Below are 16,776 nucleotides of genomic sequence, written 5' to 3'. Positions count from 1 at the left end.
ACTGAACCTTGTGGGACACCGGCATTAGTGGAGAAGTTAGAAGACAGAGAGCCATCTACCATCACCCTCAGTGAGCGATCAGAGAGAAAACTGGATAACCAATTACGAAAAACAGTTGGCAAACCATAAGATGGAAGCTTGTTTAGAAGACCTTTATGCCAAACACGATCAAAAGCCTTTGAGATGTCAAGAGCAACTACTTGTGTTTCACCGAACCTTTCCATTGAATTAGTCCATAAATGGGCCTAATAAGCCAGAATATCACCAGTGGATCGACACTGATGGAATCCATACTGGTGATCGTTGATCAGACGGAAGGTTTCTAGGTAGTTTAAGAGTTGGTTGTTGTTGTTGATATGGGGGTTTGATGGCGCATAAGCTGCTTTAGCTATAATGCGCCTATTCATTTATATTAAAGGAAAAGGGAAAGAATCGTACTGTCTGAAATGTCCTTAATCAGAAAAGATTAAAAATTCTAATTTGCTTCAGAAAACGGAAGAATTCAGATATATTTGCCTTGTCACCTATCAAATTCTCTAGGGTTATTGGTTGTTGAAGGATAACCAGTGATTGCAGGGTTGAAATTCTGTCTTGTTTATAATAGGGGCAGTCAATGAGAATGTGTTTAACTGTCATATTTATATAGCAATGTGGACACAGTGGTGGATCATCTCCTGTGAGTAAATGAAGGTGGGTCAGGTAAGTATGACCTATTCTTACTCTTGCAAGAATTACTTCTTCTCGTCTTGATGTCCGGACACTGGAGGGCCAGATTTTCGGAACCTGTTTAATCTGAAAGAGTTTATTATTCGTTTGGGAATGCCATTGCGCTGTCCATTCTGTTAGGCATGCAGCATGAATCATTATTGCATAGTCTGAGGCTGGGACAGGGATATTGGTTAAATCTAAGCTGGTTGGGTTTTTTGCAGCTTTATCAGCCTGTTCATTGCCTAAAATACCAGAATGTGCTGGTATCCAGCAGAAAGCAACCAGTTGGTGACGTTCTTTAATCTTTAGTAATAAATTTCTAATTTCATTTATAACAGGGTGAAATTTATCTGAGGAATTACTCAAAGCCTTGATTGAGCTGAGGGAATCCGTGTAAATTACTGATTTTAATGAGCAGTCAGGAGGGAGATTTTTTAAAGCTAGTTTAATTGCGAATAATTCGGCTGAGAAGATACTGAATTCAGGAGGAAGGGCTGCTGATACAATTGTATTCGGAAACACTGCAGCTGCTCCAACTTTTGAATTGGATTTAGAGCCATCTGTGTATATTGGTAAAAAATCAATATACTTTTGAGTGTGGACGGTATGAACTTGCCTGATATTTGATGATTGCAAAATATTCTTTCCCCACTGACAGAGGTAAGTGTCACAGGTCGGTATAGGAGTTTGAACCCATGGTGGTGGGGTACAAGTGGCTACTTGTTGTACGGAATGGAGGGATATATTCCAAACCTGCAGTAGTTCAAGAAGGCGATGACCAGCTGGTTTTACTATGCTAGGTTTATTTCTGTACAGATTTTCTAATGGTGGATTGAAAAGATATGGCTGAATGGGATGCGAGGCACAACTTTGTATCTTGACAGAATACTTTAGCAATAGTAGTTTCCTACGTAAATATAGTGGCGGCTCATGAGCATCAATGTAAAGGCTATGTGCGGGCGATGTTTTGAATGCGCCAAGTGCAATCCTCAGTGCACTGTGTTGTACTGGATCAAGCCAGCGTAATGCGCTCTTTCTGGCAGAATCATAAATGGGAGCTCCATAATCAAGACGGGATCTGATTAATGCCTTGTATAATCGAAGAAGGCAGGTTCGATCTGCACCCCACGTTTGTGCAGATAAAGCTCTTAGTATGTTTATCTTTTTTAAGCAGGCAGTACGTACTTTTTTAATGTGCTCTAAGAAATTTAGCTTGTTGTCCATGATTAAACCTAGAAATCTAATGTTACTAGTGACTGGGATGGAAATATTAGAGATGTGAAGTTCAGGATCCAGATGAAATTTGCGTTGTCTACAAAAATGGATAGCAACTGTTTTCTGTTGTGATAGCCTATAGCCGTTAAGGCTGGCCCATTGCTGTATTTTATTTAATGATATCTGAAGCTGTCGTTCAATAGATCTCATATTTTGGGAATGACAGGAGATGGAAAGGTCATCGGCATAAAGGTAAGTTTCTACAGTATTTGGAAGTTGTTTAGTGATAGAATCTATTCTTAGGGCGAAAAGAGTGGCACTCAGTACTGATCCCTGTGGAACACCTTCTTCCTGAATGAAATTTGCAGAGAGGGCATGTTGGTATCGTACTTGAAACGATCTAGTGTGTAGAAAATGCTTTATAAATATAGGAAGGTTGCCCCGCAGACCAAGAGAGTAAAGGTCTCTTAGTATGCCATGCCGCCAGGTGGTATCAAAAGCCTTCTCTATATCTATGGAAACCATTACTAGATGTTCATGCTTAATAAAGGCATTACGAATGGCAAATTCAGCTTTAACCATAAGGTCCAGGCATGACCTGTTTTGACGAAAGACATACTGACTACTGCTAATTAACTGTTCTGATTGAATGATCCAGACGAGTCTAGAGTGGACAATTTTTTCTAGAATTTTGCTGAGGCAGCTTGAGAGGGATATTGGTCTATAGCTATGGGGATTGGTTGGATCTTTTCCAGGTTTTAGGAATGCCAAAACAGTAGAATGATGCCAAGAAGTTGGATAGACATTTTCTAGAAAAATACGATTGTAAAAGAGCAGAAGGAGACGCAAAGCTTTGTCATCAAGATGTTGTAGCATGACGTAATAGATTCCGTCTGGTCCGGCAGCACCATTGTGGGCTGTTCCGATAGAATGTAAGAGTTCGGAATATTGTAGAGGTTTGTTATACGGCAGAAGAAGAGCAGTTTGGAAGTTAATAGAGTGCTGTTCTGCAGTGTTTTTTATTCTCTGGAAAAGTGGAGTGTAAGCTGCTGCCGCTGAGATTTCAGCAAATGTGTTGCCCAAAGCATTTGCGATATCTAAAGGACTAGATAGATCTTGCCCATTATAGGACAGAATTGGTGAAGGTACGGTAGGAAACTTACCAGGAAGCTGTCTAATTTTTTTCCATATTATTTTGGTGTCAGTGTTTTTGTTAATGCTTGATGCAAAACGGATCCAGGATTCTTTCTTGGCTTGCCTTTGTATGAAGCGTGCTTTTGCCTTTGACTTCTTATAATTTATTAGATTGGGTGTTGTTGGATATTGCCGAAACAAATTCCAGGCTTTATTTTTTGCTTTTTTGGCTTTTGTGCATTGCTCATTCCACCAATATTATAATGCTTACAAACCGAGGGATTTGACAGTGGTATTATTTCTTTAGCTACATTTAGCAGATGTGACGTGATGTATTCTGTCACATCATCGATAGGCTGGAGACGGATTTTTTGCTCATCAAAAGATATTGATGACTGGAATTTTGCCCAGTTTGCTCGGGCGAATTTCCATTTTCTGAAGGGTTGAGCTGGAGGAGCCTGTGCTATTAATAGGTTGCATACGATTGGGAAGTGATCACTACCCATTGGATCATTTAAAACATACCACTCTATGGTCGGGACCAGTAATGGAGAACAAATGGAGAGATCTATGGCTGAGGTATGACCACTTGGGAGCTGAACGTGAGTGTGTGTGCCAGTATTGAGTATAGTGAGGTTTACTGCCTCTATTAGGCTCTCAATGAGTCGACCTCGTCTATCTAATTTAGGATCGCCCCATAAGGGGTGGTGCCTGTTGAAGTCCCCTAACATACAGAGAGGTGGAGGTATTTGTATAAGGAGATTTTCAAGATCTTTTAAACAATAGGTATGGTTTGGCTGTAAGTAGAGTGATACTAATGTTATTTCAATATGTAGTGTTATATGCACAGCAACAGCTTCTATTTCAGTTTGAAGTGGAATATGTTTAGATGGAGTCTTTGAATTTATCAGGATTGCTACACCACCATGGGCAGCATTTGTTGTATTACGATCCCTCTGATAGAGGCAATAGTTCTTTATCGAAGGAGAAATTTGCAAAGTTAAGTAAGTTTCCTGAAGACAAAGGGCAACTGGAGAAAATCTATTTATTAGATCTTGGATATCGACTGTATTGCAATGAAAGCCTCTGCAGTTCCATTGTAAAACACAAGGCATTATTTGTGTTTAGTTGATGGAGCTGATTCTGACTGCTTTTTGAAAGTGACTGGTTTATGGCGTTCCAATTTGTGTTTGTCTTTTTTTTGGAAGACTGGCCGACCAGTGTCCATTTCTTCCTCTTCAGCATGGATTTCTAAAAGAGGATCTTCCTCTATAGATGTTCCATCTGTGTCCATGGTTGTGTCTCGAGTATTTTTGATTACATTTGAATTTGCATTACATGGTGTGGTAGCACTCATTGGAGGAGGAGATTCCGCTGGTATTGTAAGAGGAGTATTATTTGCGTGGTCTGAGAGTTTGGGTTGTTGTTTACGTACATTTGGTTTTTCCACAGAGAGGACAGTTCTAGCCCAATCTGAAATTGAAATATTAGTAGGAACTGTAACATTAGTTTGAGTAGAGACTGTTTGGTATTTTTTAACAGCATTAGCATAGGAAATATTTTTATTCATAGTAGGTGCCACTAGTCTTCTCGCTTCTGGGTAACTCACTTTGTTCTCGACCTTGTATTTTACAATTTGTTTCTCCGTTTTCCATTTTTCACAAATTCTGGAATAGGCAGGATGATCACCTTTGCAATTTGGACAGGTCATTTTTGTTGTCATACAGTTACTTTGTATGTGATCCGAGGAACCACAGTTGGGGCAGACAGGAACTCCTCTGCATACAGTTTGTGAGTGGCCATACTTTTGACATTTGTAACACCTTAAAGGGTTTGGAATGTAAGGCAGGATTCGGCAAAGTAAATAACCTGCTTTTACAGAGGAGGGTAAGTTGGGTGTATTGAAGGTGAGAATAATGTTTCTTGTAGGTGTAAGTACATTATCTTTTTTGATCATTATTCGTCTTGCTTCAATTACGTGTTGTCCCTGCAGCTCTTGGGTTATTTCTTCCTCAGTAACGTTTAATAAGTCCCAACTGGATATCACACCCTTAGATGAATTTAGGGTTGTGTGCGGGGATATTTTAACTGGAATTCCAGCAAAACTTGTATGCTAACAGCTTCTCAGAATGTCTGTGGTTGGTGGTTTCTACTAGTAAGTCTCCTGATTGCAGTCTCTTCACCATCTTGGGAAATCCTGCAATACTCTCCAGATGTTTTTGTATGACAAACGGAGACAATTTATTAATAGGCTGACTAGTAAGAGAGTGGATAATTAAGAACGATGGGCAAGGTTGCTCCATCCGATCAGTCTTTTGTCTCTTTGGATTTTCGTTCTCAATATCCTGATGGTCTGTGTTTGCCATGTTTGCTCCTTTTAGCCCTTGGCAAGTGGTCTTACTTGCCAAGATTTCCGGCCCCGCCACGGGGAGGCAGGAGCAGTGCCGCTAGGAGGCCAAGCGGTTAAAGTGTTAGTTAGTTAGTGTAAATAGAGATATATGGAAAAATAAAGAAAGGTGAGTTTCCTTTCTCTGTTCTAATTTGTGGCTTTTAAGTGTAGAACAATATAGAAATTAAGCTGCTAATAGAAAGGTACAAAATTAGAAAAAAACTTTAATCGCTTTTGATGAGCACTCTATATATCGCAGAAAAATCGCTTGACCTCGAATTCGCTTGGCACCCGGGGCCTTTAAGAGTTGGCGGTTAATTGATTTCTCCATTACTTTAGAAAGAGTAGAAGTAATTGCAATGGGATGATAATTGGATGGGAGGGATTTGTCATTCTTTTTAGGAACTGGCTGGATATGAGCAAATTTCCAAGCAGAAGGAAAAATACCTTTGGAATAAGAAAGTGAAAAAAGGCAGCAAAGAATATGAGTAAGTTCAGGAGCACAGGTTTTGAGAACAGGTGGAGAAATACCATCAGGATCTAGAGCTTTCTTAGCATCAAGATTCATCAAAATCCTTCTGATATCCTTTTGACGGAAGACCACAGGAGGTATTGAATGGAGCGTGTTGGGAATGGTGGGAGGTGTTTTACCAAGATCATTAATACATGAGCTGGAAGAAAAATGGGATGCTAGCAGGTCAGCTTTATCCTTGGCTGAAGTGACAACAGAACCATCTGGTTTGGACAGAGGTGGGAGCAGAGATGGGCAAAAGTTGCAGCCAATAGCTTTGGCAAGTGACCAGAATGCTCGGCTACCATTAGGGCAAGAAGCAAGTTTTCTACTCTTAGCCTGTTCAAACTCTAGTTTGGACTGATTAATAACTGCTTTACAATTGTTGCGAGCTTTGGTGTAGGCAGAAAATGAAACTGAAGAATTAGAAACAAGCCAATTACGATATGCAACATTCTTCTCTTGGACAGCCTTAGCACATTTATTGGAAAACCAAGGTTTAGATAAAGGACGAGATTTTAAAGTGGAGTTTGGGATAAAGGATTCCATTCCTGCAAGAATAATTTCACTGACACGATCTGAGCAAACGTTGACATCAGACGTTTTGAAACAGTAATCAGACCAAGGAAAAAAAGAAAAGAAGTCTCGCAGGTCATCCCATTTTGCATTCTTGTAATGCCAAACAACACGAGGTTGGGAATAGCCATGAGATAAAGGTTCAATTGGAGAAGAGACAATCTCCAAGTTGTGATCTGAAGTGCCTAAAGGACCTCTCACTTCGACCGTGTACTTAGAAGGGTTGTTTGTGAGAAAAAGATCAAGCATATTGGCTGTATGATTAGGATTGTCCGGTATTCTTGTAGGTAAATGAACAATCTGTGCTAGGTCATTAGTAATTGCAAAAGCCTCAGCATCTCGACCTGCTGGGTCGGTGTGACTAGATAACGGAAGCCAGCTGGAGTTGTGAACATTAAAATCACCAAGGAAAATTACCTCACTGTTAGGAAAGTTGGACTGGAGAAAGTCAAGTTGCAACGAGAGGAAGTCAAAGAGCTCCAAGTGATTAGTGGAGTTGGGAGAATGGTAGCGACAATAGATGAATTTGACACAATGAGGCAGAGAGATTTTAAGCCAGAGGAGATCAAAGAGAGGAGATTCCAAATTGCCAAGTCTCTGACAGGGAATATCAGAACTGACATATGCACAAGTACCACCTTTGAGGCGAAAGGAATCATACACCGAATAATTTGGGCATCTGAGATGAGCAGTAGTTGAATCAACCGATAACTGAGATTCTGACAGAAAAAGTACATGGGGGTTTGGCAGACTGCAAGTTAAAATGGACATCGTTGAGATTAGAATTGAGACCAGGTATATTTGTGAAATGAATTAGGAAGTCCTTGGGAGGTTCAGATCTTTTTGCAGATAAGCTTGCTCTATTAGTTTGACAATTCATGGTCTATTCGATAGTAAGAAAAAGTGGGTGGGACATGCTGTATGAAGTAATGAAATTTTTGGATAAGGCATACATGTGGTAAGAATATACCCAGATCCTTGACATAACGTGGCCTCGACAATACTCCCCGCATACACACTACTCGGACTCCCTCCAGTCACTATCTGGCAGAGTAGAGGTAGCAAGATTATACACTAGCTGATCCGGAAGCCTCCTAGAGAGTTACCAATAGGTTCGGTCCGGTGTACTAACTAGCAGCTGATCTGTGACCACCGTTTTAGAGCTTTACACTCGAAATTTAAGGAATATTGGATCTCGCCACGACGTTCGTCATAACCTCAAAAGTCATCAATCATACTGCATGATGGCAGAGATAGGGAAGGGTTGACCGGAACTTAGCTCAAGAGATTAACATGGGTTCCATCACTTCAAGCCTCCAATAAGCAAAGTGGTGGTATTTCTCCGGTTGATGAGAGTCATCTACCACCTAGTACTGCCTTGTAACATAGAGGGGCGGCGTTCCTCCATGTGGTGTGGGCGCCACACCTCGACCCCTGCTTACGTTGATTCACACCTGGGTGGTCACCCACCATGTACTTGTGCATGGAGGTTATACCCAGGATTACTAACAGTCCCACCATCGTGAAGGTGCAAGCAGAGGATTTGGCTGTCACAGACCATCCGGGCTTCGCTGAAATTGGGTCCACTTGACTTGAGTATCACCCGAATATCAGTTCCATCAGCGTTTTAGACTCCCAGGTAGCAAGTACAGCTTGTCTGGCATATCTGAGAGAATTTTTTTTTTTTTTTTTTTTTTTATGAGAACCCCAAACACGAGAGGTATTAGAACCTATAGTACTTAGTACCGTGTTTGGGTTGGAGGTTGAGAAGACGAAAGAAGATATTTGTTGACATTGGACTTGAACTTCTGTAAATTGTAATTTTCAGGAAATACGTATGAAGGGAGGTTGTTCCAGAAAACGGCAGTTGAATGAATAAATGAGGAAGATGAAAAGTTAGTTCTGTGGGTTTGAAGTTGGACAGTAAATGGATGTTGGCTGGTGGCGGCACGTGTTCGGACTGTTTTGAAAGAGAGAGCGGGAATTATAGAAGCCAATTCAGAAGAACAGTGCCCATGGAAGTATCTGTAGAAGAGGCATGCAGCAGAAACAGTACGTCTATGAGAAAGCGAGTGGAGAGACTCTGTTAGAGATGAATCATTAATTAACCTAACTGCCCTCTTCTGAATGGAATCAAGAAGCCTGAGAGAGGTTTTGGGGGCACCACCCCAGATGTGGGAACAATATTCCATGGCAGGGCGGATTTGCGATTTATACAGAGTGAGCAGCTGTTTGGAAGAAAAGTAACGCCGAGAGCGAAAGAGAAAACCAAGTTTTTTAGATGCAGAGGAAGCAATATTTGTAATATGCCTGTGCCAAGAGAGATTAGAAGTCAGGGTAATCCCCAAAAGAGATATATCATTTTGCCTAGAAATTGCAGTGTCACTAAAGATAAGCATAGGAGCAGAAGAATCCTTTTTGCGAGATATAAGACAAGACTGAGTTTTAGAAGGGTTGAAATCAACTAAGTTGTCTTTGCCACACTGGAGAATTACCTGAAGATCGGCATTTAAGGAATTGGCAGCAGATTTTCGAGAACTTGAAGCTGATTGAGCAGGACAAGGTTTCTCAAAATGGAAAGTTGAATTCAATGTGCTATCATCGGCAAAACTATGGATAGGATTTCCAGTCAATGGAAGAAGGTCATTGATATACAAGAGGAAAAGAGTGGGGGAAAGAACTGAACCTTGGGGGACACCGGCATTAGCGGAGAAGTTAGAAGACAGAGAGCCATCTACCATCACCCTCAGTGAGCGATCAGAGAGAAAACTGGATAACCAATTACTAAAAACCGATGGCAAACCATAAGATGGAAGCTTATTTAGAAGACCTTTGTGCCAAACACGATCAAAAGCCTTTGAGATGTCAAGAGCAACTACTTGTGTTTCACCAAACCTTTCCATTGAATTAGTCCATAAATGAGTAACATAAGCCAGAATATCACCAGTGGATCGACACTGACGGAATCCATACTGGCGATCGTTGATCAGACGGAAAGTTTCTAGGTAGTTTAAGAGTTGGCGGTTAATTGATTTCTCCATTACTTTAGAAAGAGTAGAAGTAATTGCAATGGGACGATAATTGGATGGGAGGGATTTGTCACCCTTTTTAGGAACTGGATGAATATGAGCAAATTTCCAAGCAGAAGGAAAAACACCTTTGGAATAAGAAAGTGAAAAAAGGCGGCAAAGAATAGGAGTAAGTTCAGGGGCACAGGTTTTGAGAACAAGTGGAGAAATACCATCAGGACCTGGAGCTTTCTTAGCATCAAGATTCATCAAAATCCTTCTGATATCCTTTTGACGGAAGACCACAGGAGGCATTGAATGGAGCGTGTTAGGAATGGTGGGAGGTGTTTTACCAAGATCATTAATACATGAGCTGGAAGAAAAATGGGATGCTAGCAGGTCAGCTTTATCCTTGGCTGAAGTGACAACAGAATCATCTGGTTTGGACAGAGGTGGGAGCAGAGATGGGCAAAAGTTGCGGTCAATAGCTTTGGCAAGAGACCAGAATGCTCGGCTACCAATAGGGCAAGAAGCAAGTTTTCTACTCTTAGCCTGTTCAAACTCTAGTTTGGACTGATTAATAACTGCTTTACAATTGTTGCGAGCTTTGGTGTAGGCAGAAAATGAAACTGAAGAATTAGAAACAAGCCAATTACGATATGCAACATTCTTCTCTTGGACAGCCTTAGCACATTTATTGGAAAACCAAGGTTTAGATAAAGGACGAGATTTTAAAGTGGAGTGTGGGATAAAGGATTCCATTCCTGCAAGAATAATTTCACTGACACGATCTGAGCAAACGTTGACATCAGAACTTTTGAAACAGTAATCCGACCAAGGAAAAGAAGAAAAGAAGTCTCGCAGGTCATCCCATTTTGCATTCTTGTAATGCCAAACAATACGAGGTTGGGAATAGCCATGAGATAAAGGTTCCATTAGAGAAGAGACAATCACCAAGTTGTGATCTGAAGTGCCTAAAGGACCTCTCACTTCGACCTTGTGCTTAGAAGGGTTGTTTGTGAGAAAAAGATCAAGCGTATTGGCTGTATGATTAGGATTGTCCAGTATTCTTGTAGGTAAATGAACAATCTGTGCTAGGTCATTAGTAATTGCAAAAGCCTCAGCATCTCGACCTGCTGGGTCGGTGTGACTAGAAAATGGAAGCCAGCTGGAGTTGTGAACGTTAAAATCACCAAGGAAAATTACCTCACTGTTAGGAAAGTTTGACTGGAGAAAGTCAAGTTGCAAAGAGAGGAAGTCAAAGAGCTCAAAGTGATTAGTGGAGTTGGGAGAATGGTAGAGACAACAGATAAATTTGACACAATGAGGTAGAGAGATTTTAAGCCAGAGAAGATCAAAGAGATTAGATTCCAAATTGCCAAGTCTCTGACAGGGAATATCAGAACGGACATATGCACAAGTACCACCTTTGAGGCGAAAGGAATCATACAGCAAATAATTTGGACATCTGAGATGAGAAGTAGTTGAATCAACTGATAACTGAGATTCAGTCAGAAAAAGTATATGGGGTTTGGAAGACTGCAAGTGGAAATGGACATCGTTGAGATTGGAATTGAGACCACGTATATTTGTGAAATGAATTAGGAAGTCCTTGGGAGGTTTAGATCTTTTCGCAGATAAGCTTGCTCTATTATTTGGACAATTCATGGTGTATTCAATGGTAAGAAAAAGTGGGTGGGACATGCTGTATGAAGTAATGAAATTTTTGGATATAGTAGTAGTAGTAGTAGTAGTGGCACATGATGCAAGAAAGCAAGTGTAGGAGCTTATGCAGCATCAGCCAAAAAAAAAAAAAAAAATCACACCATTCCCTCCAAATGCCTGTCCAGCTCCTCCTTAAATTTATTTAACCTATCAACTTCCACAACGACAGATGGAAGTTTGTTCCAGCAATTAACCACCCGCTGGCTAAAGGCAAATTTCCGCACATCTATTCTACATCTGTCCTTTCTTAATTTGAACTTATGTCCCCGTAGGTTGGTAATCTGAACAAGTGGAAGGATTCCATCAGAATTCAGCGTGCTCAACCCATTCAAGGCCTTATAGACCTCAATCAGATCACCGCGCAGGTGCCTAGTCTCCAGCCACTGCAATTTGCAGAACTTAAGCCTCTCTTGGTAAGAGAATCCCTTCATTCCCCTCACCAATCGTGTTGCTCTTCTCTGTACACACTCAAGCAAATCTACATCCTTCCTAAAATGAGGCCTCCAGACCTGTACGCAGTACTCAAGGCGTGGCCTGACCATTGCCTTATACAGAGGGACAATCACCTCCTTTTCCCTGCTAGCAAAATTCCTATATATCATTGACAAAACCCCATGACCCGCCCTAGCAGCCTGTCTGCACTGCTCAGAAAACTTCATATCTGACTGAACAATTACTCCCAGGTCTTTTTCATTTTCTACCACCTTAACAGTTGGTACGTTTCTCTGGGGTTACTTCTACCCATATGCAGTACTTTGCATTTATCAAGGTTGAACTTCAGTTGCCACTTCTTAGCCCATCTGCCCAAATTATCTAGATCCTGTTGCAGTAGCACACTGCCATTACTGTCATTAACAACCCTGGCACCGTTGTGTCATCTGCAAACTTCGACATTAAGCCTGATATACCTTCATCAATATCATTGATAAATACACAAAACAACAGTGGACCCAACACCGAACCCTGTGGGACTCCACTAATAACATTAGTCCACGAAGAGCAGCACCCATTGATTACCACCCTCTGTCTTCTCCCACTTAACCATCCTTTTATCCATTGTAGCAACTTACCCTTAATACCATTCTCCTCCAATTTGTACAGTAGTCTTCCATGCGCAACAGTGTCAAAAGCTTTCCTGAAATCCAAGTATATGATATCAAAATTATTTTTTGCATCCAGTTCCTTTGTGACCACATCATAATAACCAATCAAATTTGTCAGACAAGACTTTCCCTTAACAAACCCATGCTGTGTTTGAATTATTGCTGCAGTCTTGTCTAGATGATCCTGCAATGCATCTTTAACCAGTGACTCCATTATTTTACCCGGAACAGAAGTTAAACTAACTGGTCTGTAATTACTCGTGTCACCCTTCGATCCACCTTTGTGAATTGGGGACACATTTGCACATCTCCAGTCCGTGGGAACCTCCCCTGAGTCCAAGGATGCTCTCATAATTATGGCTAAGGGTTTGCTTAGTTGCTTTGCCGCCTCCTTTAAAATAACTGGATAGATCCCATCCACCCCAGGTGCCTTTCTTATGTTTAACTTCAACAATTTCTCCTCCACTTTGCTCTCAGTTATTACAACATCATTAAGCACACTGCTACAATTTGATAACCTTCTTCCATTTTCAAACTATAATAATTCCTCATGTGTGAATGTAGATGCAAAATACTCATTCAGTTTGTTTGCTATCTGAGCAGGATCATCAACAGTTGAACCATCGATGTCAAGTGGACCAATCATATTCATCCCCTTCCTTTTAGAGTTTATATAAGTAAAGAAATCCTTGCTGTTTTTCTTAGCATCTTTTGCCAAAGATTTCTCGTAATCCGCCTTCGCCTGCCGAACCTCCTTTGTGACCTGATTACAGACTAGCTTATATCTGCCACAGGCTTCTGCGTCACCTGATAATTTATATGCATCCCATGCATTTTTCTTCTCTGTCACGAGTCTCAATAGTTCATTTAATAACCATTTAGGCCTAAACCTTGAACGATATTTCTTAATCGGTATATAAAGTCTAGTAGCTATATGGCGTACATGTGGTAAGAATATACCCAGATCCTTGACATAACGTGGCCTCGACAATGCTCCCCGCATACACACTACTCGGACTCCCTCCAGTCACTATCTGGCAGAGTAGAGGTAGCAAGATTATACACTAGCTGATCCGGAAGCCTCCTAGAGAGTTACCAATAGGTTTGGTCCGGTGTACTATCTAGCAGCCGGCCTGCGAACACCGTTTTAGAGCTGTACCCTCGAAATGTAAGGAATATTGGATCTCGCCACGACATTCATCATAACCTCAAAAATCATCAATCATACTGCATGATGGAAGAGATAGGGAAGGGTTGGCCGGAACTTAGCTCTAGAGACTAAACATGGGTTCCACCACTTCAAGCCTCCAATAAGCAAAGTGGTGGTATTTCACCGGTTGATGAGAGTCATCTACCACCTAGTACTGCCTGGTAACATAGAGGGGTGGCGTTCCTCCATGTGGTGTGGGCGCCACACCTCAACCCCTGCTTACGTTGGTTCACACCTGGGTGGTCACCCACCATGTACTTGTACATGGAGGTTATACCCAGGATTACTAACAGTCCCACCATCGTGAAGGTGCAAGCAGAGGATTTGGCTGTCATAGACCGTCCGGACCCATGACTTAAGTGTCACCCGAATATCAGTTCCATCAGCGTTTTAGACTCCCAGGTAGCAAGAACAGCTTGTCTGGCATATCTGAGAGAATGTCTGTGACAACCTCAAGGACCATTGGGTCCACTTGACTTGAGTATCACCCGAATATCAGTTCCATCAGCGTTTTAGACTCCCAGGTAGCAAGTACAGCTGGTCTGGCATATCTGAGAGAATGTCTGTGACAACCTCAAGGACTAGATACTTATGTACAAATACCTCTAAAAACTTAATTTATATATATTAGATACTATTATTCACTACCATTTTCAAATTTTAAATTATATATGTTGCTTTCCGCAGATTAGTGGCCATCTTAAGAGAATATCAGGTTCTGTGTTCTATCTTTCCTATGTGAAAACAACAATCAATATTTCAAAAACAACTAAGGTAAGACTAAATGTTTATTGAATTAATTGGGGGGGGGGGCAAGTAACCTGAAACTACAAACATATAATTCAAAACTTAGTGGCAAGCCACCTATTAGGTGATCCACTACACTAACAGCTACAAAAGGTGTCAAGTAATCTGAGAGGTTCTTGCACTCAATTATGTTGCCGAAAAAAATATACAATTTTGTGCAGAGTAGTTGAGTAAGTGATCACTTTAGAGACAACTACAATAATAGTTTGTCCATATTTGAGAAGAAAAAAATTTCAGATTTTTCACCCAGCAGCAGTTGCACAACATCTGTCAGGTGACTCATGAGATAAACCTCTTGCACACCTCTATCTTCTTAAATATAGACCTAGTTTTACTTGGATTTTTTTTGAAACAATATTTTATATTTTTTACAAAGTAATTATGAGAAAAAACCAGACAGGTACTGCATGCCAATTTTTTTCAACTTTTAGTTTTATAATGTGCACATCTCTTGACAGGCGGCACTCCCATTTTTTGATTAATATGAATAATTGCCATTTAACACTGTCCATTTCCTAGAAGAAAGCAGCTTTAGTAGTTTAATCCATTTCTTAGAAGTGGCATTATTAGTTTAATCCTTTTTCTATAAAAGGGTAAACTGCAGCCATTATCAACCTACTGCAGGATGGAAGCCTCCTCAACAATTAATGCTGAGGGAAATGGACCATAATCTGCCACGCTGGTCCAGTGCGGGTTGGCAGATTGGCTGTATTTAGCAGTCAGGGGCTTGAACCCTGGTCTACTCAAAGAGCGTGTACTACTGCACTCCTGCTCGGGACAACTCAGCTACAGAGGCCTTTTTCTATAAGTAACAACAAATAAAACCTAATGGACTGAAAATAAAGTTGTGTCCATGCTGTTCTAGCTCATGGAAGAGCATCATTTATGTTCGCCAACAAACTTTCTAAACTATTTTCTAAATAAAACAGCATAGTCTCGTTTTGGGGAGAATATTTTAAGTCTTTCCCAAAATAATTACCTGAAAATACATGGAACTGTGGAAAGGTTTGTTCTTTCGCACAATCATTCTTGTAATTATTTCTGAGAAGGGTGTTTCAGTTGATGAGAAAGAATCAAGTTTAGTTTGTTCAGAATAAGTCCAATTTTTATAAACAGTACAGAATCATTTTATTCAGTCGGTCAGAATCTAATCATTTTATATTTCATTTATTACATAAAACATATACTATGGATAATTTCTTCCAAACAGCTTTCCACTTAGGAAAGAAAATTCCACTTTCTTTCGTAAGTGGAACAATTCCTGCAAAGCATAATTACAAAGCAGAAATGTGTGTATATTAAATTGTTCAAAGCACATAAACTGTAATTTTTGTGCAATCAATGATTTTGCCAACTCTAAAATTGAAGTGCATAATAGTTTAATGTTAATTTTTTATGACTGTAATATATTTTTTTAAATTTAAAGCAGAATTAATGGAAGCAGCATCAATACATAAGCAGAAATATATGCACACGTATAAAGGTGAAATTTTACACTCTTAACCATTGTCACTAGTGGAAAATGGAAGAGATTATTAAATTCACATTTATACTTTATGGCTGTACTTTGATTTTTCACCTTCAGTAGAATTAACATGTTTTTTAAATAACATGTAAAAAACAGTATTTTTAAATATTTAATTTTCTTACTAAAAAATTAGAAATTTTAATACAATAAATTACAAAATTGATTAAGAAAAGATAATATATTTGTATACTGCAAGCAAAATTCAAAAAAAATCAAAAAACTTCTTCCATAAATAAAAACAAAGTTCATCAACTGACAGGTGTAGTGCAACCTCCATTGCACAAAACTGGGGCACGATGTTACACTTAAATAACAGTATAAAACAGTGCAGATGTGTTTCAGCTAGCCAACATCCATTCACACTGTAACCTTGATAAACAAACTCTAAGTCCAACATCAACAAGCATCATCTTTCCTCTCACACTACTTAAAGGTTATTGGTACCTTGAGTTCCAATAAAATTTTATAGTGGGAATTAACATTAAAAAAATTTACAGACATTTTTACTTGGCTTTTCAACATGCTAATTATAAAACATAGCATTTTTAAAACTATAAGAAAGAATAATTGCTGTATTAAAATACTTCTTTTTCTATATTTGTGAAATATTACTTGCCAGTTGGTAGTTTTACTAGCAATTAACATGTTTTCATGTTATTAATGGGAAATTACACGGAAAAAGATCTAATTTGGTTAAAAACCTAAAAGTCATGATTATTTTGTGTTAACGTCAAAAAAGTGTGATAATTGTTTCCAGTAAAAACTTACCTGAAAAGAATTTGTTTTAGATACTCTTCACTACCTTCTTCAAGATCTTTCCAATCATCAGCTGTCAGAGCAGTCTGTGCAATAGTAAAAGTTA

The 16,776-nt window shown here is 39.8% G+C and overlaps 1 protein-coding gene across 1 annotated transcript in view; it reads right to left on the bottom strand.

Moving 5' to 3' along the window:
* Positions 1-16,776, bottom strand: part of LOC150090085 (uncharacterized) — a 460,543-nt gene that overhangs the window by 11,076 nt on the left and 432,691 nt on the right. The window contains exon 20 of the mRNA XM_090389755.1: positions 16,683-16,756. Coding sequence (XP_090245881.1) covers positions 16,683-16,756 — 74 coding nt within the window. The remainder of the gene's footprint in view (positions 1-16,682; positions 16,757-16,776) is intronic.

This window comes from Mastigoproctus giganteus, chromosome 2, assembly GCF_048544385.1.
Source record: "Mastigoproctus giganteus isolate SK-2022 chromosome 2, ASM4854438v1, whole genome shotgun sequence".
In the NCBI taxonomy this organism is placed as follows: domain Eukaryota; kingdom Metazoa; phylum Arthropoda; class Arachnida; order Uropygi; family Thelyphonidae; genus Mastigoproctus; species Mastigoproctus giganteus.
The sequence above is the reverse complement of the archived record's forward strand: the minus strand, read 5'-3'. Positions and strand labels throughout refer to the sequence as shown.